The 23,916-nt window shown below is 46.3% G+C and overlaps 1 protein-coding gene across 1 annotated transcript in view; it reads right to left on the reverse strand.

Annotated features, from left to right (window-relative positions):
* Nucleotides 1-23,916, reverse strand: part of LOC144828000 (fibrocystin-L-like) — a 1,506,874-nt gene that overhangs the window by 23,259 nt on the left and 1,459,699 nt on the right. The window contains exon 82 of the mRNA XM_078686147.1: nucleotides 3,617-3,766. Within this exon, the coding sequence (XP_078542273.1) occupies nucleotides 3,617-3,766 (150 nt within the window). The remainder of the gene's footprint in view (nucleotides 1-3,616; nucleotides 3,767-23,916) is intronic.

Genomic DNA, 23,916 nt, shown 5'->3' on the forward strand with positions numbered 1-23,916 from the left:
TGTGCCGTTTTTACCCCATGGTGCGCCGCATTGTAAATGCGGCGCACCATGAGTGGCGAAGCTGCGGCGCACAATAACTGGCGCATACCTGTGATGCGCCAGTTATTGTAAATCTGCCCCAAAGTGTTTACTTTTAACTAGGCCAGGATATCACTGCTGAAACTAACACACTTATAAGGCACAGACAAACATCTATCTCAATGTCTTGCAGAGCTGGCTCTTCTGTGTCCCAGTCTCATTCCAGTGACCGCTGAGTCTGTGACTCTTTTGTCTCGATGCCGTATTTGAGGCCTTGTTGTACTGCAGAAGCATGATTTTATCATGAAGCTCCGCGAGGACATTGTCAGTGACCTCCACCACCTCCTGTTGCCCTCTTAGTAGGAATTGAATTGCTGAGAAGTAGCTTGGAAAGCCTGAATAATAAGTTCCTCTGCTCTCTGTCTGTTTAGAGCACTGTCTCCAAATGCTTGAGTAACATGAACTCAGACCTGATAAACTGAGATCAGAAAACTATAAATATTTATGTTATCTAAATAATTATGTGCTCCATATTTTTTTATTCTGAAAACAAACTGCTGACCAAACCCACTCTTCAGTTTACATTTCATCCTACTCTGAGTTTATACATTTTTTGGAACTATGGATAACTCTTCAAACTTCATGGTTCAACATGGGTCTAAAATAAATCATATCTGCTTCAGGGAAAGACACAGTTCTGAACTGTGAGGAGTCTGCAAATAAATATACATTAGTGTGAATTATCGCCCTGTCAGCACATTTTATTTACTACAATGATGTCATCAGGCAGAGCCACAGCATGTACCTAAGTTGTAGCAACTCTCATGAATGCCGATTAGTTCAACAGCTGATTGCTGCCTTAATTGCTTTGTTTGCCAGCTACGATAGGGGCTGGGCTCATCACTTAGAAACCTATGGAATGAATAAACCTGGATTGAGCAACAAGTGTCCACATTACCCAACTGGTTCACTCAACATGATTTCACTCAACACCACACTGTTCCATGCCACACTATTCAGCTCCAATCAATTCCACTACACACCACATACATCCAATTTACAACACATAATTCAGCATCATACCACAAAATTCAACAGCACACCACATAATTAAACTCCACTACATACCACTCCACAGCACAAATACCATTCCACAAAATTCCACTCAAAACACACAATTCCACTCCACATAATTCCATTACACTCAATGCCACATAATTACTATTCCCGTACTTTCACAGCACACCATGCCACATAATTCCACTACACCATACAATTCCGCACCACACAATTACACAACTAATAAGCTAATCTAACCTACATAATTCCACTATACACCACATACATACACTCCATAACACATAAGTTAAAAAACATTGCCATTTACAATACCAATTGCTGTAGCTCAAACAAATGCGAGACCGATTGCATTTCCAATGCTTATTTACTGCCTTCAGGGAAAAAAAGTCAAAGGCCTATGATGCTCTTTGACTTTTGTGTCTGACACACCAGAAGTCTTTTTCCAGCAGAAATGAGACATTTGTTCACTTTTCTTGGCTGGGAATGTCCTGGTGTAAGTGACAGCCCTGGACAGTAACAAGCAGGCAAACATGGTTTTGGTGGAGCTGCCCTAAAAAGGACAGTCTTGTTACACCCTGGCCAGTGTTATAAATGCCACTGATAGTATGTATTCAAGCAGCTCACCTTTCAACTGTACCTAGCACTTCTCTTTTTGAGTTTACAATAAGCATGAATCTCTTTGGAGATCATCTTATCCATTTGAAAATAGACCTCTTTCAATCACACCCTCTTTTGGGTAATTTTGGAAAAATAGGTTGACTTATTCACGACCAATATGTACGAAAGTCAACTCACAGTGTGATTTCTAAATTATCCCCATTTTCTCTGAAGTCTTTATTGGTTGTAGATCCTTTCAAAATAAATCAGGCAATTAAGGGATATGAATATGCACTTTACATTAGGCAACTTGACAAACTAATTAACCTTCAGTTATGAGTGTTATATTCTTTACGAATCTGAATGCGGAAAATACAAAACGTTATGTGCTTTAAGGGAACACATTTTTGTCCGACATATCTATATTTGCTACCATAATTATGCCTAGTAGGTTAGTCTAAAGATTAGGTACCATCATTGACAAGCCAACTTGAATAGACAATCAACTTGACAATATTGGCATAGATTCTCAAGGTTTATTGCAGACTTTTGAAAGCATACCACACGTTATTACAGGAAATGGTGGGACGATTGCATATCTTTTAGTACCAACCCCCTCATCACCCACACACCTATCAATGTTATACAAATTGTAACTGAATCAAGGTACCAACTGTAACAATGGCATCAAGCCGCATTCACTGATTATTCCATTGACTTGTGGGCTAGTTCAGGATGTTCAAATAAAACAGACACATTGTTAACTACTTTAGGGACATTCAGTTATATTGTTTTTAGTACAGCTGTCATTACAGACAGGCACCGCCCCATACTCCTGGCCCATGTCTTAATCTGTTTCAATATTTGGGGGATTATACTCCTACACCTCTGTTGCCTGGGGGAAACATCCTTTACAATGCAACTTTTACCACGCAGTGCCTTTACGACGCAACTTTTACAACGCAAACCATTACAACGCATTGCGCTGGGGGGCGCTCTAGGATAGGGAATAGGTTTAATTTACTATCCAACACCTTCCCTACTATCCACGGGGACTGGAGTTGGAATAGTAAATTAAACTATTCACTAACCAGCGCCGAAAGCACTATGCGTTGTAAAGGCATGCGTTGTAAAAACAGCGTTATAAAGGCATGCGTGGAAAAGGCATGCGTTGTAATGTCATACATCCGTTGCCTGGCAACATCCCACAGAACCTAAAAATTAAATCACACATGCTACAAGGGTATCTCCACTTTTCCAACCTGCTTTCAGGAGTCCACTCTCCATGTAAGGGAGGTTGTCCTCTATTCTGGAATTCAATTCTTACTTTCATCTATCTAACCTTTAAAAATGGCTTAGGAAAATATTAACTGATGCATTTCTAAATAATAAAAAGTGTGTTTCTCATTTGTGTCAAATGAGATTTAATGAATCAACAGATGATTTAATTTGCTGGATATTAAATACTTCAGTTTATCCAGATAGGCCATATATTTCCATGTGACCTATAGCACTGACAGCACTGCTTTTCCTGATTACAGCACAGTTACCAGGGGAGACTCCTCCAATTTGGAGCAAATCTTAACTACATTTAATATTGGCAACAATAAATATACCAAGACAGTAGAATAATGACATCTGATCAGTTTAAGGTAAAACTTGATGGGTGCAATATGGACAGGAGCATCCTGGACTTCACTTTCAGATGGGTGGTAACTTTGTGATCATCCAATTACTGGAGGAAACTCTAAATACATGGAAGGATCCACTAGCAGAATTTTCTACACTATATGGAATGTGCTCCATACACTGAAGAATTTTCAGTTACCACTCAACTCTAATGAAGCTTTTAAATCTTCTTCGAACAAAACATCAGAGAACAGTGCAATAGTACAGTTAAAGATTTCAAACTATGCCTTACATTGTCATCCACTGCCTGTATCGAGGGCTGTTGAGTAAGCAGTGCCCCGGGTAATCCTGCCTCCGGCTGGGTAACAACAACGAGTTTCGTTACGGTTGACACATAATTTGCTGGTGGTTCAGCTCTTTGTGTTACTTCATTACTTGCCATCTGGAAACACATAAAGTAATGTTTTCATATGAGCTACATTTAACATAAAAATGCAACATATGATGAACTACTTTTTAGGTCTCTATGCTGTTTGGATTGCAAAGACATATTAGGGACATACTGAAAACTGGCCTAGGAATGCATTCTACCCCTTGCTTACTTTTGGCTTTGTGTTTTGCAACGTACATTTGCTCAATTTATATTCATTGACTTTATTTGTTTCAGGCAGTCCAGCATGTCTTTGTCGCTCCTAAAAACACAGAAATCTCACAGAAAGCTCTCTTTGGAAAATGTAATAAATGTGGTGCAATTACCATCAATTACTATCAATCTTTTTCCACACCAGTAGCTTGAGGTGATGAATCTTGGCCACCAAATTTTGACCAAAGAGCTCCTTTATAATACACAAGAAAGTAATCATATAGAAAAAAACTGCAGTCAATAATGAGAGTTTGTCAGTAGTTTTGGCGAATAACAAAAGTAAAGGAAATAAGGCTCCAGGTCCCGATGGCATTCCTATTGATTTATTTAAGATGACTACTGATCTCTGCGCCCCACTTCTGACAAGAGTTCTAGAGGCTTGCTGCTCAGAGGGGTTCATAAAATCCTGGTTCGAATCAGTTATTATAACCATCTATAAAAAAGGGGACCGTGAGAACCCTTCTTGTTATAGGCCAATATCTCTTCTGGATTCCCTAATGAAAGTTGCAGGAAGGGTGGTGTTAAATAAACTTCAAACCTGGGCTGAAGACAATAACATTTTAAGCTAGGTCCAATATGGCTTTAGGGAGGGGATGGGCACGGTAGAACAGGTTTTAAATTTTACGCTACTCCAAGGAAAATACTTCCAAGCAAAGACTGGGCGCCTGTATGCAATATTTGCCGACCTCACGGCCGCCTTCGACTGTGTAGAACATAATAAGCTATGGAGCATTTTAGAGGATATAAGTGTGGAGCCCTCTATTGTGCAATTTCTATGACAATTGAACTCAGGAGCCACCGCAAAGGTGAGACATGGCCTCAAGGGAGAGTGCACCAAGTCATTCCGTGTGGAGAGGGGAGTTAGACAAGGCTGCGTCTTGGCCCCATTCCTCTTTTCCATATATACCAATGCTTTGGAGGAGGAATTGAGGTCCAATGTAATAGACTCGCCGAGATATAATAACAAGCAGATCGCCTCCCTTATCTACGCGGATGACACGGTGTTAATGGCAAGAACCAAGATAGGTATACAGAGAGCACTTTCCACTTACATTGAGTTTATGGCCAGTAGGGGCCTAAAACTCAATGCAAAGAAAACTTTTGTGATGTTGTGCGGGAAAGGACTAAATAAAGGTAAAAATCTAGTAGTGGGTGATGTTTAAATTTAATATTCTAGAACATTTTACTGTCTAGGTATACTCCTTGAGGGTTCAGGCTCCTGGGGCCCAGCAGTTAGGAGCAGGACTCTTTTATTTAAAAGAATGACCGCGGCACTAATGAATTTTGCACAAAAATTTGGAAAAAGACCACCGGAGATCCTAATAAAAATATATATAGCAAAATGCAGGAGCATAGCAATGTATGGGGCGGGTATCAGGGGTTTTTGTAATGTGGCGTTGATACAAATTGTAGAAAACTCTTTTTTAAGGTACATTTTAGCGGTCCCGCAGAGTACACCCGTTTTTAACTGCCATGCTAAATTGGGAATTGAGTTTATTACAGATCTTATTAAACTGCAACCAATTTTATTATTCCATAGAGTTTGGTCCACATCTACACTGGGCTTAAACAGAGAAATTATTAAGGATATAATGGCCCTGGACCAGGCAAGAAATATTCCATGGCTAAATTACGTCAGAAAGCTGTTAAATGACCTAAACAGACCGGAGTTTTATGATAAGCCTGAGTTGGTCTGTTCTATATCCAGAAAGGCATTGAAACAATTATGCATGAGTCACTTCGAACTGCTTAGACTATCAGAGGAAATTAATAAAAAATCTGTCACTCAACACCAGATGACCCTGGTCTGCTATACGATTCAACCTATCTGCTTTATTGCTCAAGGGGTTTTGACAGATATATTTTAACCAGGTTTAGATTTGAAACATTCCATCGCTTGGTAACTTCTCCAACTAAAAATGACTGGTCGAGGGACCTGGTGTTTTGTCCATGTAATAACATCTCCCAGGAATCTACCATTCACATGGTATTATTTTGTAAGTAATACGTTAAAGAACGTGTAAGGTGGATTAAGCAGTATTTGAAGCAGGGTGCATGGCGGCAATGCCGCCCAGCCTATTTCTTTTTGCAACAACTGGATAATGAATATAGTACTGTAATTATGACCAGTCTTTTAAAGAGCATACTGAAGAAACGGAATACAATAACTTGTTAGCCTTAGTATGGAAAGAGAAAAGTGCTACTTTTTGTATAGAATATTTTTTAACATTACTGAAAGTGAAAAGTACTACTTTGTGTATAGAATAACTTTTTAACTATGACTTCGTATGAATTTGATTGTTTTAACAGTTGCTTTTATGCTTTTATATTTTTGCTAAAATCGAATAAAGCATTTTTCTGATTCGGATTCTGATTCTGAGAGCTTGTGAGTAGTTTTAAAGAGTTGTATTTCCTAATCAAAGTTTAACATCCTCTGATTCATTAGACACATATCAATCAGGCTTTCAGAATTGATAATTGAAAAATATAGTTAGTGCAGAGTGTATTATAATATGCATACAGTGTGTTTCATATAGGATAGAATTCCTATTGTAAGAAATGTGGCACAAATGATATCAGTTAGGGCCCATGAAGAGCTCAAAAATAAAGGCAAGAGTGAGATTAGCATAAAGCTAAACATCAAATATTAATAGCAGAGTTTTCCCATAAAATGAGAATAAAGCATTGAGCAAATAAGCTGAGGCAAAGCCAATTAGTCAAAGCATGAAGCTTGAGTTTTAATAAATGTCTCCTGTCATCTGTTCTCCTGCACATCAAAATGTAAAGCACTATGAACTTTCGAATGTATGGCCGGTAAAAGGAAGGTAACAGTGCTTTTCTCCAGATCTACTATTTGCTGCAGTTTTTTGTTTATAGTAACATGTTTTCAGGTCTCCTTGTAGCAGGTTGGATTGCCCTCCACCCGCTGCAGGCCTTAGAGATGCTGATAAGTCAACAAAAAAAGAGTAAAATCAGCATATCCGTGCACCATATTTACAGGACAAACACAATTCAGTGTGCTTCTATATTGTTTCCTTCATTCAAATGTATCATGAGAACCCAATAAACACAAATTACGCATACACTGGCACAATGTCTACCTCGTAATCGGTGAACAAAAGGTTGGTGAACAAATAATGTTTTGATGATAGGCTAGTGCATTCAGGTAGAAAGAGAACTGTGATATATAGCCATATCTAGTCATCTAACTCCAGCCCTGGCATCCAGAAGGGTGTCCCAGGCACAGAAGTAAGAAGGAAAAGACAATCTAGAAGGAGCAGGAATGCCCTATCAAGCTGAGGAATCCTCCTTGAAGATGATTTATGAGTCTATCAAACACCTTCAAAAAGAGACCTGAGTGGATGGGAAAAAGAATTGGTTGGCTACTAAAAACTGCAAAGGGCAGTCCGAAAAATGGCTAAAGCCTGTGTAGATAAAAATACTAGACCGACTGCAGTGGAAGAATGGACAGCTGCTGTAGAAAATAATGTTGCCAGGGCTCAAACCAGATGGAGGCACAAGGTCTACAGATTATTGCATCCAGTGGAAACTACAACATTTGGAAAATAGGCAGCGCAGGACCAACCTGAGAATCCTGGGTATCGAAGAAGGAGTTTTAGGGAGAGGTATCCGGTCTTATATGCTGAACCTGATAAAGGGAGCCTTCCTAGAGCTTCAACAATGGAACTGGGAATTGGAAGTCCAGCAGGTGCGCCACTATCCGTTTAACTTAAAGACATTTTATCAGTCATATACTGGAGAAGCCCAGAAGCCAAAAGCTGTTATAATTTACTTTGGGAATTACTTGCTCCACAAACTGTGTTTGCAAAATCTCGCCCTGATGCTAAACAGACTTTTGAGGGTCAGACTTTTTTCTCAAGACCAAATCTTCTCCACTTTACTGTGGAGAGGAGCTGGAGGCTCAGACAACTGATTCAACCATGCCAAGCCCTGGGGGCCGGGCATACTTAATGAACGCAGCTTGTTTGAAAATAATATTTAAAAACAAAACTAGAGTTTTCACTTTGGAGTTAAGAGTGAAAGAGTATGTGGATGAACTGGTTCAACCTAGACATAGTAGTTTAGCCTCCAGTAGTTTACTTGATGGGTTCATTCTATGGGGCTGCTTTAAGCAGTGGTAATAGTAAGGGTCAGTTTCTGACATAGGTGTTAAAGTGGGTTATGGCCCGAGTGGTGGTGGGAGTCCTGTCTGCAAAGATTTCATTATCCAGACCATCCTGGTCTGCTTGCCTCACAACGTTGGTGGGTGGGGAGTATGAGGGTATTTGGAAGTGGATGAGGGAGTGAGGATGGGCTTTGGGGGGCTGGGTCACTTAGGGGAGTAGAAAAAACTAGGGGTAAAAAGCACTGGTACATGAGGAAATCCATGAGATATGGGAAACAAGAGATGATTTCTTGGAACTGTATAATATAACATAAGTTTTTGAATTGCAAAAGTAAATATATGTGGGTTAAATGATCACTTGAAGTGGCGCAAAGTCAAGGAAGATTTAAAAATGGTGCATGCTGATATTCTGCAGGAGACACATGTTGAGGGAATGAGGAAAAATTTATTTAAACAGTTGGGGAATGATCTTATTGCATATATCACACAGGGTACCAGAACCAGAGGGGTGGCCATACTGGCCCGTAGGCGGGTATGACATTCCAAAGGTGTGTCACAGATAGAGTTGATCGCTGGACTATTGTGGAGAGACATTACCTTGAATTTAAATGTACTATTTGTTCTGGTTAAGGATCTACGGGGGATGATCTCGACATCCTTGAATTTCTTAACTAAGAACTTACTGGGTGGCTTGACAGTTTGGGTGAGCTCTGGGATGGGAAGCCTAGTTACTATGTTGGTACCTATGTCTGTCGGAAAGCAAGGTTTTTAGAGCCCTCACAAACCTGATACATTATAATGGGCTTACAGATGTATGGCCATATTTAAGGCAGTTTTCCCAAGAAGAAGCGAAATCTTTAGATGCCCCATTCTCAGGTGAAGAAATTTAAAGGGTGTTAAAAGACATACTCTCTGGAAAGGCTGCGGGCCTGGATAAGATCCCGCCAGTCTTTTTTTCAACTTTGGGGGCCGATCTAATCAACATAATGTGTCAGGCTCTGAAAGGGGTGGCTTACCCAGAACCTTGGGCTGGGGGTAATATTATTTTTTTAAAGAAGAGGAAACATTCTAATGATATGGGGTCTTATAGACCCATACTCTCATGAACAGCGACAACAAGATTTTTTCAAACGTGCTAGCTAGTCGGTTAAGCCTTGTTATAGGTAGGGTGATATCCCCCAGACAACATGATTTTATTGCAGGCAGAGGAACTGCCAACCGCATTCGTAGAGTGGTTACATTAGTTGATGCTGCTTCAGTCTCCAGGGACCCTACGTCCATAACTCTGGTTGACGCAGAAAAGGCGTTTGATAGGGTCTCCTGGTAGTGTCTGTGGGCTTCTCTTAAGTGGGCTGGGATTTTGTAAAGGCTTTATTGATGCTATGGGGTGATGTATAGAGCCTCCCAAGCCCATCTCAGGTTAATGGGAGGCCAAACAGAACGTATTTGGATCACAAGGCGGATAAGACAGGGCTTCTCCTTTCTTATTTATACTTTACATAGACTCCCTGATTTGGAAAATCAATATCAACTTGACAATTCAACCCATACGGTTCAAGTTTATGAAACTAGGAGGCGCTAGGGGGCGCACAACGGAATGGCTGCCTGAACCGCAGCTCCGCCGGGCGATCTTCAGCTAGGTGGTCGATGTCCGCCCTCACCCCGTTATTCCGCTCTTCAAGGCCACCATCACTCATGGGAAGTAGAGGTGCATCGGCGATGAGGGGATGCTTCAACTAAATCCCCGGTATTAACGACTTTTTCACAGTATTGGATGCGGAGCTCGCTGGCTTGCCTGACAATATGGCCGCCGCCGGACGGCGGATCCCGGTGACAGGACGCGACCCGGCTTAGGCTTGCCCTCCTGTGCTGATCATCGCAAGCGGAGGTGAGCTTCAACGTTCAGGAACTGTTGAGATGTGTGGCGTTGCCATTCACTTCGTCTACCTGCCACACAGTTTGCTGATGTCCTGACGCCACTGCCTGACAATATGGCGGCGAGCGGCTCCGGAGCGCCGAGTCTACTGCCTTCGCGCCTAAACGCGCTATAGCTGCTGCTCGGACCTGAGTCCTCTGTAATAGCGCTAACACACTGCAGGCTGCTGTGTGCTCATAGTGGCGGCCTGACCTGGCCAAAGTTGCTACCTTCACGAACACTGCCCCGTGAGCGCCTGCCAGACCGGCCAAGACACGATACCCAGACACGGTGGGGCACACGCGGGGTGAGACGATCCCGCGTCTTGCGGCCTGTTGCAGGGCCCAGGACGGGGCTACAGACGGTCGCTTGCAACGCCGGAACACGCCGAGGGCGGATTACGCGAGCCGCGCCCCCCCACTGGGACTGTGCGGTCTGATGAGGTGAGCCCGTGCCCTGGGGCGCTGACACGAGTGATCGCTACACTTCTGCACGGAGACATCACGGCGGCGGCAGCGAGGGCCACGAGGACATCTGGGGCTATCCTCAGGAGGGTGACCTCCCCCTCCACCACCATGGGGAAACCTGATAAACAACAGTCAAAGATCTCATTCGACTCCAAAAAAGCGACGAGACTGATAGACGGGGCGGTGGAGGAAGGCGGTGCGGCCGACCCACCATCCGGGTCCAATATGGAGAAGATATTGCTGGCGATACAGTCAAATCTGCAGGATATTAACGGTAAGCTTGATAACCTCACATGCAGAATGGATAGTATAACCGCGCGTCAGGAGAAACATGGTGAACGGCTGGATGAGGCGGAGACAAGGATTTCCGCAGTCGAGGACGAGGCAAGGGCCTCCACCACAAAATGCACGGGAATGGAACGGCTCCTAGAGGTGATCAAGGCTAAGGAGGAGGATTTGGAAGCGCGCTCGAGGCGCAATAACGTCAGAATAGCGGGCCTGCCGGAGACGACCAACACTGGGAGGATGGAGCAATTTGTTGAAAACCTATGCAAAGATCTCTTTGGAGCGGAGGCCCTGTCATCGGTCTTCATAGTGGAACGTGCCCATAGATCACTAGTCCCCAGACCGCCACCTGGCGCCACACCGAGACCTATTGTGGCGAGGATTCTCAACTATCGAGACAGGGACACGATCCTCAGGCTTGCGCGGGAAAAGGGCAAAATCACCCATCAGGGCAACTCCCTGGAGTTTTACCCGGATCACACGGTAGCGGTACAACAGGCACGTAAGGAATACACCTCCGTGAAGGCCAAGCTGCGGGAAATGAACGTTGTTTACTCCATGCTTTATCCAGCGAGGCTTCGAGTGATGTGGAAGGAGAAACCAATCGTGCTGACATCCCCGAGGGCGGCCCAGGACTTTATAAAAAGAGCACAGCGTGAATCGAGAGAAGACTCGCAACGGGACCAGAATGGGGACTCGGATTAAAGCTATTGAAGCGGGCTATCATCAGGCAGCGGTGAGTTTTGTTATGCTATTCAACGACGTGTACGACCACTGGCCCGTTTTTGGTGGTGTTGGCCGGCTCTGTCCGGGGTCATCTTCAGTGGGGAGGTCAATGTAGCTATCCCACACTTGCACTTTCTCACCAGGGCAGGCGTCCGTTGGCGCGTTGGGGGCTGCAGTGCAACACTGTTTTTCATTTTTTTTCCTCTTGTTGACTACTTCGCCTGTGGACACCCCATGCTCAATTTTCCAACCCACGATGCATTCAACCGCGAGGCCGGAATGGGCTGCTGATGTAGCGGACAGCTGTGTGGGGCTCTCCCCTCATGCATTAACAATAACTTCTAACACTGCGGAGTAACAAGGCCGCTGGAAGAGTGCATGACTCTCACGTGTGCGGTTGCACTGCCTTGCGGCACAGACCCCAGCGGTTGACGTCGCATTCCATTGTAACATTGGCGGAGGTGCCCTCTGGCCGCGCCGCACTTAGTCGGGGTGGCATAGGGTACAGGAGGCAGATGGACCTTGTTGTTAGCAGCGAACATCGATGAGTGCAGTGATATCGCGATGTTGCCCTTGAGGCACTGACACCCGTTGTAACGAGTGGCCGAAGTATTGGGGGGGTGAGGGGTGGGGGCGGGGGGTTCGATCACTTGTCTTATGTATATATCCAGTTGCTAGCAGTATCGCCGGAACCCGACCACCGGGTGTAGAGTTGTGCTCCTAGTGGACCTCCATAAGGGTATTACCCACGAAGTGTTCTAATTATGGGCACTGTTTTGATGGTTCTATGGTTGTGGGAAATGTGCTCTGAGGGGACATGGCTTCGGCAGGTTGGGGTTGCTGGAGTGGGAGGGGTTCAGGGTGGGGGTATGTTTGACAGTTTACTAAGACCGACAACCTGGTATATGTACTGCTTGTTGTTTTCCTCATTATACTATGCTATCATTGAAGTGATTGTTCTTTACATTACTGGAGGGTGGATACTACCTGAGGGAGGGATGTATGTAGAGATGGTGTTTGTTATGTTTGCAGGTATCCATGGGTTCTGGGAAGGAGGGTAGATTGGGCTTGAATGTTCTTACATGGAATATCAGGGGGTTCTCTAGGCCTCAAAAGGTCAGACAGGTATTTGCTAGTCTTAACAGATGGAACGTGGATGTGGCGTTCATACAGGAAACACACCTTGCACCACACACTCATGCACAATTGGGGGGGAGATGGGCTGAATCAGTGTACAAAGCCTCGTATTCTTCATACTCACGCGGGGTGATTATTTTGATCAAGAAAGGGGTACAATTTGTGGAGCGACATGTTCTTTGTGATCCGGATGGCAGATATGTATTGGTGACAGGCACACTGAGAGGCCAAAAACTGACGCTCCTGAACGTCTATGGGCCAAATACTGATGCTCCCGAATTTTTCCGGGAAATATGGGGACACTTGCAAACACATGCTAGCGCACACATACTCTGTGGGGGGGATTGGAACGTCACGTTGCAGGATGGGCTGGACCGCTCCTCCCAATCGCTAGAACAACACAAGCAATCGAGACAAATGGTGGGTCACATGATGAATGATCTGGCCTTAGCAGATCTATGGAGGTTACAGCACGCTGATATGCCGGGCGCTACTCACATCACATCATCGCACAATAGTTGGTCCAGGCTGGACTTCTGGATAGGCTCTAGAGACATGGCACTTTGGGTTCGTAAATTGCAGGTGCTACCCCGAACACTATCAGACCACAATCCTGTACTACTGCGGGTTGAGTTGCCCCGATACTCACCTCCCCCATTCCAGTGGAGATTCAATGCCCGTGCCCTATCGGACACGGTCTATGTTGACACAATAACGAAAGCTATCAAAGACTACTTTGATGATAATGCGCAATCGACGGATGACCCGTGCCTTCTCTGGGAGGCGTTCAAAGCTACAATCAGGGGAGTCTGCCTAAGCACCACCGTGGGGATACTCAGGGACATCAGGGGCCAAATTAGTCGTTGTGAGAAAAACATGAGGGACTTGGAACTGTTGTACGAGACCACGCAGGATGTTTCACACTTACAAGGCTTGCGTGCACTACATACGGAGCATGCAGACTTTTTGGAGTCCGAAATAAAGTACTTAGATCGCCCGCAAGTGGCCAGAGCTTTCGGGGAGGGTGGTAGGCCAGGGGGGGTGCTGGCGCGTAAAATCTGTGAGGGACGGGGACAAAAAGCGATACTTAAGGTTCACTCTAAAGAGGGCATACCACAAACGAACTCTGACGACGTCTTGAAATGTTTTGTTGACACCTTTGGCACGCTGTATAGGTCGCAACCCACTGCCCCAGCGGAGGACACATATGACTATTTGCGCAATGTAGCGATTGGCTGGCTATCGGATGCACAAAGAGAATACTTGGCCAGGCCTATCACAGTTGAGGAGGTGAAGGAAGTGATCGCCTCGCTTCCGAATGGCAAGTCGCCCGGCCCTGACGGGTACACCTCTGAATTCTACAAACACTTTGTGGATATTCTCGCACCCTATTTGGTAGCCATGTACGGCGCTGCCTTCGAGGATTCGTTGCTCCCCCCCACTCTGCGAGAAGCCATGATCATTGCGCTCCTGAAGCCGTCCAAAGATCCGGAGGACTGTGACTCCTACAGACCGCTCTCCCTAATCAATGTAGACTCGAAAATCTTGGCTAAGCTGATAGCTTGTCGCCTGTCTCCGTTGATGACTAGTCTGGTCCTTCCGGATCAGGCGGGCTTTGTACCCACCAGATCCACGTCACACAATACTAGATCCTTGTTCGCTCTTGCACACTATCTCCAACCATCGATTAAAGCGGCTGCGGTCATGCTCGACGCCGCGAAGGCGTTCGATTCCATTGAGTGGCGATATATGATCATTGTCCTACACCGGATGGGTTTCCCTAAACGGTTTGTACAGTGGGTCACTTTGCTCTACACAGAACCGCGCGCTAGGGTTCGGATAAATGGCTACATATCGGATCCGTTTGACATTGAGCGTGGTACCAGACAAGGTTGCCCACTCTCCCCTTTGTTGTTCGCACTGGCTCTAGAGCCCCTGGCGTGTATAATTCGGCAGAACTACAAAGAGTCGGCGCTGCAGTTTGCAGCCAGGCCTCTTCACATATCACTCTACGCGGACGATATGCTTTTATACGTCCGCGACCCTGAAACCCATCTGAACCCACTGCTCAGAGAATACATCCGCTTCGGCGGACATTCAGGGCTGGCGATTAACTGGTCCAAGTCATCCATAATACCTCTGACCGACGCTACCATGCCCTTCGACGTGGATTTTCCATTGGACTGGCAGAGGGACCCGATCCGATACTTAGGGGTCATGTTCCACAGGGACCCGGAGGAGGTCCTACGGGCCAACTACGGGGTGGCACTCTCTAAGCTTGAAGATAAGATACAACGTTGGATTCGTTTGCCGCTGTCATTGGCCGACAGAATCGCAATTGTAAAGATGAACGTGTTGCCCAAGCTCTTGTACCTGTTTAACAACGTTCCGATAACACCGACACGTGAGATCTTCCGCCGTATAAAATCCATGGTGCGGACATTGATATGGGCGGGTAAACAGGTGCGGATTGATCTACAGACCCTAACGCTTCCATTCGCGAAGGGCGGCTTTGGTGTGCCTGATTTTCTCCTCTATTACCTTTGCGCGCAGGCGCAATATGCGGCGTATTGGTACCACGATGTCCCATATATCGCACATACGGCCGTTGAGGAGGGTGATGCTCATCCCATCCCCCTATCTGCGATAATATCACACACGAGGCCACCGCTGCATGCAATGGACATCAACACGGTGGACACCACGGTCAAAGCATGGCACAGGCTTGGACAGCTGACCCATAAGACTCCCCTATACGCTCCGGACATGCCTCTACAGCATCACCAGGCGCTGTCAGTCACTGGTGAGAAGGTCGGAATGTCCTTGCTGAGTAGGGCAGGCATCGACAAGCTGGGGGATGTGTTTCGTGAAGGTACGTTTGTAAGCCTGGACCAATTGAATTACATCCAAAACCAGACTCCCATGTTTCGCTTCACGTACTATAGACTAACTGGGGCGTTGAGGGACCATTACCCAACGTTCCCGGCAGAACCAGACTGTCTTGCAACACTACAACTCCTGATTACCACTACTGATCTTTCACATCTAGTGTCTAGATTATACTCAGCGGCACAAACAGAGCTAGCGGGACACACTCAAAAAGCTAAGGGGAGGTGGGATGCACTTCTGGAGACTCCTCTAACAGATGAAGAATGGCACTCCACTTGCGCGTTAACACAGATCTTAACGCCTAATGGTAACTTAAGAATAATACATTTTAAGTTTATACACCAGATTTACTACACACCAACCAAGATGCGAAGGTTTGGCTTACAGGAGGAAGACAGATGCAAGAGGTGCAATAGGGAGGGGGCGGATTTTGCACATCTGGCTTGGGGTTGTGCGAAAGTGGCGGGATATTGGGGGGAGGTGACTACCGCCCTTGCTGGTATGTTAGGGGAAGAGATACAATGCACACCTAAGATTTGCTTACTGGGCATAGTTCCTCAATTCCGTGCATTGAAGCGTAAGTTTTGTGCAGTTGCTTTATTGCTGGCGAAGAGACAGGTGGCGCAATGTTGGCATAGCCGAAAGGTACCGACGAAGAAAACATGGCTGCATGATATGTCCATCTGCCGGGACAGACTACAAACGTACGAGGAGCAATTACCGATGAGATCCAGACCAAAGGATATGTGGTGTTTTTTAACAGACTTCCTTACTTCTCTGCAGGGCAGTGGGGAGGATTAGTTGCCCAAATGTTTCACCTCTGGGGTGGGTTGATTAAGGTACGGGTACAGACGGGCCGAGGTGTACGTAGGGAGAACACTGAAGTGGTGGAGGAATAGATATCTAGGTCATATGACAGGAGAATGTCAGGTCTTCAGTTGGGGAATGTTTTTTTTGTTTACCTTGTTTTCATCTATATCACAAGTTAAAATGTAAGACTCACTACGCTTGACAGAAATGAGCCATATATAAGATGATGAGAGTGGTAGTACTGTCAGACTACACGCCTTGCTTCATATACCACTTGATGACTACACTCTGTTTCCATTGTGATAGCGAACCGGCCTCAGGGTTGTAGGTTCATGCTGTGTACTCTGCTTTATGTCAATAAAGGTCTTACAAAAAAAAAAAAAAAAAAAAAAGTTTATGAAACTAAAATCTTGAGATATGCTGACGATCTTGTGGTAGTGACATCTGATCCTCATTTAGCCATAATGGAAATTGAGAAAAAAACAGCAGACTTTGGAAAAGTGTTTTGGGAAACTGTCAGCCACTCGCTCAACCAGGGTAAAACTCAAATTGTAATAAATTATAATAAATAGCAGTGTCCATTTGTGTGACCTCCGATTGACGAAATCGTTGGTCTATCTAGGCCTGATTATAACATCAGAGCTGGAACAAATTGTGGAGTTAAACCTTACCCCGGTTATTCAGAAAGGGAAGAGGGATATCAACAGAATGAGCAATTTGCATCTCACAATCGTGGGCCAGTGCAAAATTATCAAAATGATGTTTCCCCCAAAGATTCTTTATGTTTTAGAACAATAACCCTGGAGATTGAATACCACTGGTGCAAGGAGATGGAAACAATGGTTAACACATTGGAAGCCCAGGAAGGCTCTCAGATTCATGAATCTGCCCAAGGAAAGAGGGGGAAGGGCTGTCCCGGACTTAAGAATGTATTACTGGACAGCAGCACTTCAGTTTATGCACAGTTTACTAGGGGGGAAGGTCATGGACCAATAGTTTAGCAATGGTTTCCCAGATATATATGAGTTGTTAATAGGAAAGGAGGCTCATAACTGGGTCTTTAAATTTAACAAACCCAGCTACTATAAGATTAGATTCAGAACCCTATGGGCGGCATCCCGTGTATGGATGGCCATAAAGAAGAAACTAGGGCTAGAGAGGATGAATTTTTATACTCCGTTTTTTAGGAACCCAGTATTCGAATAGATATTTAATGATGCTGTAATATCAAGCTAGGAGGATCTTGGAGTGGGGAGGATTGGAGATCTGCTTGACGCAAGTGGATAAATGCCATTTGAGAAAGTCCAGTTATTTTTCAGGGTTGAGCAGAAAGATTTCTTTAAATATTCGCAGGTGCGGAGTTATCTACCTAAAAAGAAAAGGGGATTAGAGAATTTAGTATATTATATATTTGGTCCCTAATAACCTCTATACTGGAGGTTATTAGGGACCAAAAGGGGTGTACCATAAGCAAAATATATTGAGGGTTGACCAAAATGATGTCTGATAATTTAGAGAAGCATTGTGAGAAATGGAAACAAAGACTAAGTAGGAATAGTGTTGAGTTTCTAGACTTGCTTCAGTTTGGCCACTCCATTTTGAGGTCAGCTTGGATGCAGGCACAACACTATAAAACAATCTTGTCACTTATTACAAGCCAGCCAAGATCGCTTAATGGGAAGGCTCTGCAGGGGCCCTTTACCCATGATGCCGTAGTAAAGAAGCTGATATTGTTGACAGCCGGCTCAAACTGAACACGGACTAGACAGAGATCCTCCTCCTCGGACCCAACCACTCCGCCTGGGACGACTCCTGGTGGCCCACCTCCCTGGGCGCCGCCCCAACACCAACCAACCACGCACGCAACCTGGGAGTCATCCTCGACTCGAAACTCACCATGGCCAACCAAATCAACACAGTCTCCTCAACTTGCTTCTACACCCGCCGCATGCTCCGAAAGATCTTCAGATGGATCCCTACAGGCACACGGAAAACCGTCACCCACGCCCTCATCAGCAGCAGACTTGACTACGGCAATGCCCTCTACGCCGGAGCCCCGGCCAAGCTCATCAGCAGACTTCAAAGAATCCAGAACGCTTCGGCACTCCTGGTCCTCGACGTCCCCCGCCGAGACCACATCACCCCCCACCTGAGAGACCTGCACTGGCTCCCCGTCAACAAAAGAATCACCTTCAAACTCCTGACCCACGCACACAAAGCACTCCACAACACCGGCCTCAACAGCTGACTGTCATTCTACGTACCCAACAGAGAACTTCGCTCAGCCGACATCTCACTGGCCACCGTCCCACGCATCCACAGAACTTCCTCCGGGGGAAGATCCTTCTCCCACCTAGCCGCCAAGACCTGGAACGCCCTCCCTCTACACCTACGGCAGACAGACAACCCACAGACCTTCAGGAGACTACTCAAGACCTGGCTCTTCGACCGCTAGCTGCAGCCACCCTCCCCAGCGCCTTGAGACCCTCACGGGTATGTAGTGCGCTCTATAAATCCTTGATTGATTGATTGATTGTTCATATGTTTTCTACCTGTCCGATTTTAGAAACCCTGAAGAAGGATATAGAAACCTCCACAGAGCATTCCTTGAAGATTAATGTAGTACTCACAGCTGAGTTCATGCTCTTGGTGGTTACTAATGAAAGATTGCCTACCAATACTTTGTTTTCTTGGCCATGGCAGTGGCAAGAATATGTATTTCCTCTGCATGGTTGAACCCCCGCTCCCCACCACTTTCCAACAATGGCTCGCACAGCTTTTATCTATTTTTAATCATGAAAAGGAGATTTATGAAAGGAAGGGATGGATGGCAAAAAAAGTAGGAACATGCATTTGTGCCCGCTTTACAATTGGAAAATAACTGCGAGCTAAGCCTATAATAGTTTGGATAACCTGCAACCCCATAGATATGTTAATGTATTAATTATTGCTATTTTATTGTATAATATGAAAGATTACATTTTAACTCTCTCAGTATAGCCTATTTATTCTTGGTTGCATTTCCTCATGTATCCATCTATATATTCATCTATATGTATGTAATTGATGGTGTTAATATAATAAAAATAAAAAAATTAAAATTATCCAGAAAAGAAAGTTCATTTAAAGTGTGAATCACGTTTACTAAAATAGAAAACAAACAAAAACATCTTTGGAAAAAAAAGAATAGGTATTAAACCTGGCATCATTGGCGTATGTGCCCCTTCCTCTTTTCTCTACATCTATGTTATGTTGGCTGGATTTAGATGCTCTGGGAGCAGTGCCACTGCTAATCAGTGCCACAGCGCGAATGCTCCCTGTAGAAAGATTACTGTATGAATTAGAATAACCATAATGCCTAGATCTGTGTAGCAGGTTCTAATAGTGAGTTACCCTCCATTTCACTGTCTCAATTGTGAAACGATCTGTTCTCATAGGCCAGAATGGGCCGGTTGAGGATTACCTTCTATCATCCTATCTGACCCCAGGAACCTGATAGGAACTTCGAGTTTGATATGTTTATGCTCAGGACATTGAGGGACACTTTTTAGTAAGGACTGTTTATATATCCCATGACGGGAAATGCCTCTTCTGAAAACGCGGTAGTTTCCTGTCTAAGCATTACTGTAGGCTTTGCGAGTATGTGTATTGGCCGTCTGATTTTGGAGTAGCAGGGCCAGCTGGGTCAGACCTGGCTGGAAAGAGAGATCGGTATTCAGGGCATGGGAAGGGGTGACTCTTTGATCCGAGCAGGGCCGTGCCTGGCAAGGTGAATGATGGCTCCACCTCCCACTGGGTGTCTGATAGCAGAGCCCCTCATTCTGAAAGGGCAGGATGTCGCCTCGTAAACCAAGTGCTCCCCGACCCCTCTGAACTGGTTCTGACTGGAGTCAATGATTTGTGGCCTCGGAGAACAAAGACTTTTTATGTATAAAATGTTGCGCTGGAACTTTGTCCAAGTGTGTTCCTTCTGGATGTCAAGGCGAAACTCTGTCTGAGTGAACAGAGGAAAGGACTTTTAAACTTTCACCAAGCTTGCTGAAGAAACTACCCGAGGGCCTGAATCGAGAGCGCCTCCTGCAGAAGTCTCAGGGACATTAAACTTCACTTCGTCAGCTGTCGGAATTCCTGTGCAAGGAATTCTGCTTGCAGGTGAGGCCTCCATCGAGTAATCCGGAGCCTCTAGTTCTACTGCGAGAACTGCAGACTGAACCTTTGAAACTTTCGCTGAACCTGTGTGGGCCGCTGCAGCTAAGAGAGAGCTGCAGACGCTGAGAGCCCGCCTGAATTTGAACCTTTGAAACTTTCGCTAAATCTGTGTGGGCCATTGCAGGTAAGAGAGAGCTGCTGCCGCTGAGAGCCCGCCTGAATTTGAACCTTTGAAACTTTTGCTAAATCTGTGTGGGCCGCTGCAGCTAAGAGAGAGCTGCCGCCTCTGAGAGCTCGCCTGAAGCACAAGTTACTACTTGTGTAACGATATATCTGTAAGAGACATTAGTTAGTGATAGATTCCTTACCTTAGAATATCCCCAGGTGTCAGACTAGATCCAGAAAGTTTTCACTAGCAATACATCAGCGCGTCAGTAGGTGGCTTCGTGGGGCTTCATGTCCGTCACTGTCATCTTAAGCGCTGAGATGATGCCACGGAGACTACTTAGGTGCCACCCATGCACGCTGATGTCAGTTCTACACACAACTCTCAGCGCCAGGAACGCAGAGCCATGCAAGAAACTGACCACTGATGCCAAGAAACTAGGGCCATGAAAGGGATGTCCTTAACCCTAGAATCAGTTCCCAGAATTGGGAGGATGGGTGGGGTGGTAAGGAATCTATCACAAACTAATGTCTCTTACAGATGTATCGTTACACAAGTAGTAACTTGTGCATCTGAAAGAGACACGTTAGTGATAGATTCCTTACCTTAGAGTAGATATCCCAGCAATACCAACCCCGGTGGTGGGTCTGCAAATAAGATTACACCAGAAAGTCACAGAGACCAGAACAGCCAAAGAAGTCCGGATTTGACTGTCAAGGTAGTAATGCAAGGTAAACTAGTGCAGCAAGGCCCACGTAGCTGCCTGACAAATGTCCTGCAAGGGAACGCCGCATACCAAGGCAGTAGTGGCTGCCATTGCCCTGGTAGAATGGGCACGCAGCCCCACAGGAGGCTCCTTCTTAGCCAGCGAGTAACAGGCCTTGATGCAGCGACCGACCCACGAGAGATGGTCCATTTGTGCAAGGCCCAACCTTTTTCGGTGTCCATGTATCCAACAAAGAGCTGGTCATCCACCCGGAACTGTTGTGCGCGCTTCAGAGAGTGCGCGTTTTGGGTCCAGACGGTGGAGCCTCTCTTCCTCTTTCGAAGGATGCGGAAGCGGAAAGAAGGTGGGCAAAGTGATTATCTGCCCAATGTGGAAGGGGGTGACAACGTTTGGCAAGAAAGAAGGACGGGTCCTTAAAACCACCTAGTCCGGATGAACAGAAAGGAAAGGAGGTTTAGAAGAAAGAGCCTGGAGCTCACTCAGTCTTCTGGCAGAGGCGATAGCTACCAGGAAAGCCGTCTTGAGAGTAAGAAGACGCAAGGGAAAGTTATGAAAGGATCGAAGGGAGCGCACATGAGAAATGTCAAGACAAGGTTTAAGGCCCATTGAGGAATGATGAACGGCACAGGAGGAAAAGTGTGCGTAATGCCTTTCAGAAAACGATTAAGAACCGGGGACTTAAAAAGAGAAGGCTGATCGGGAAGCCTTGGAAAGACAGAGATGGCAGAAAGATAACCTTTGATAGTGCCCAGAGCAGAGCCCTGCTGTGCCAAATAAAGAAGGAACAAAAGAACATCGGCAAGAGGGGCAGAAAGGGGATCCACAGACTTTGCTGTGCACCATGCTACAAACTTGTTCCACCTGCAGGCGTATATCATTTTCGTGGAGGGATGCCTGGCTGCCAGAATGACATCACAGACTTCGGGAGGGAGATCCAAAGCTGTCAACTGTCGCCGCTCAAGCTCCACGCATGGAGGTGAAGGCTGGGCAGGTTCGGGTGGAGGGCCGACCCCTGCTGCTGCAACAGAAGATCCTCCCGAAGAGGCAGTCGTTCCGGGGGATCGATCGCCATGTTGAGTAGCTCAGGATACCAGTACCTTCGCGCCCAATCCGAAGTCACCAGAATGGCTTGGGCCAGGTCGGGCCAAATCTTCTTCAGCACTCTGGGCAGAAGTGCTATAGGCGGAAAGGCGTACAATGGGCCGCAACTCCACTTGCGCCGAAAAGCGTCGCCGAGAGAGTGCCGCCTTGGAAATTCCAACGCGCAGAACTGATGACATTGCGCGTTCTCTTCGGTGGCGAATAGATCTAACCAAGGCCCTCCCCGCTGCTGAAAGAGACCTTGTGCCACGTCCGAGTTCAGAAGCCATTCATGATCCATCAAGCACCGGCAGCTGAGTTTGTCCGCCCTGGCGTTCAGAGAACATGCCAGGTGTTGAACTACCAAGGTAATGCCTTGCTGTTCCAGCCATGTCCAGAGGCGCAGAGCCTCCTGACACAGAGTCCAGGACCCCACCCCTCCCTGCTTGTTGCAATACCACATGGCGGTGGTGTAGTCCATGAACACCTGCACCACACTTCCCCGGCAGAGGGAAGGAACGCCTTCAGTGCAAGTCGGATCGCCCAAAGCTCCAAAAGGTTGATATGGAGCCGGGACTCCACCGAAGACCAGAGGCCTCTGATCTCCGCCTCTCCCAAGTGGCCTCCCCATCCCAGGAGGGATGCATCCGTCGCCACTGTGTGCTCCGGTTGGAGAAGGGAGAGGGTTCAGCCCGCATATGCCATCTGGCATGTTGCACTAGCAGGATGCAGGTGGCCATGAGGCCTAGCAGCCTCAGGGTTATACTGACTAAAACCCGGGATAGAGGCTGAAAGATCTGAATCATAGCCTGAATATCCTGGACTCACTGCTCGGTTGATTGAAACCTGAAACTGCACCGAATCCAGAACCGTTTCGATGAAGGGGAGCTTCTGAGAGGAACACAGGTGCGACTTCGGCACGTTGATGGAGAACCCCAGCAAATCCAGGAGGTCGGTCGTAGTCTGAAGGTGGTTGATGACGGCCTGGGGCTAGCCCGCCTTCAACAACCTGTTGTCGAGGTAGGGGAAGACTAACACCCCTGACCTGCGCAGGTGAGCCGCGACCACCGCCATCACTTTTGTGAACGCCCGAGGGGCGCTGGTAAGGCCGAAGGGTAGCACGGCAAACTGAAAATGCTCCTGGCCTACCATGAACCGCAGGTAATGCCTGTGGACCGGAAGGACGTGGATGTGAAAATATGCGTTCTGTAAGTCCAACACTACAATCCAGTCTCCAGGGTCGAGGGCAGTCAAGACCTGAGCCAGAGTCAACATCTTGAACTTCTCCTTCCAGAGAAAGCGATTGACGTTCCTGAGGTCCAAGACAGGGCGCAGCCCCCCTTTGTCCTTCTTGGGGACCAGAAAGTAGTGGGAATAACAACCATGTCCTACTGTGGTCCAGGAACGCACTCGATGGCCCCCTTAGCCCAGAGGGCCATAACTTCCTGCTGGAGAAGCACGAAGTGATCCCC

The sequence above is a fragment of the Lissotriton helveticus genome, chromosome 4_1 (genome assembly GCF_964261635.1).
Source record: "Lissotriton helveticus chromosome 4_1, aLisHel1.1, whole genome shotgun sequence".
Lineage (NCBI taxonomy): Eukaryota > Metazoa > Chordata > Amphibia > Caudata > Salamandridae > Lissotriton > Lissotriton helveticus.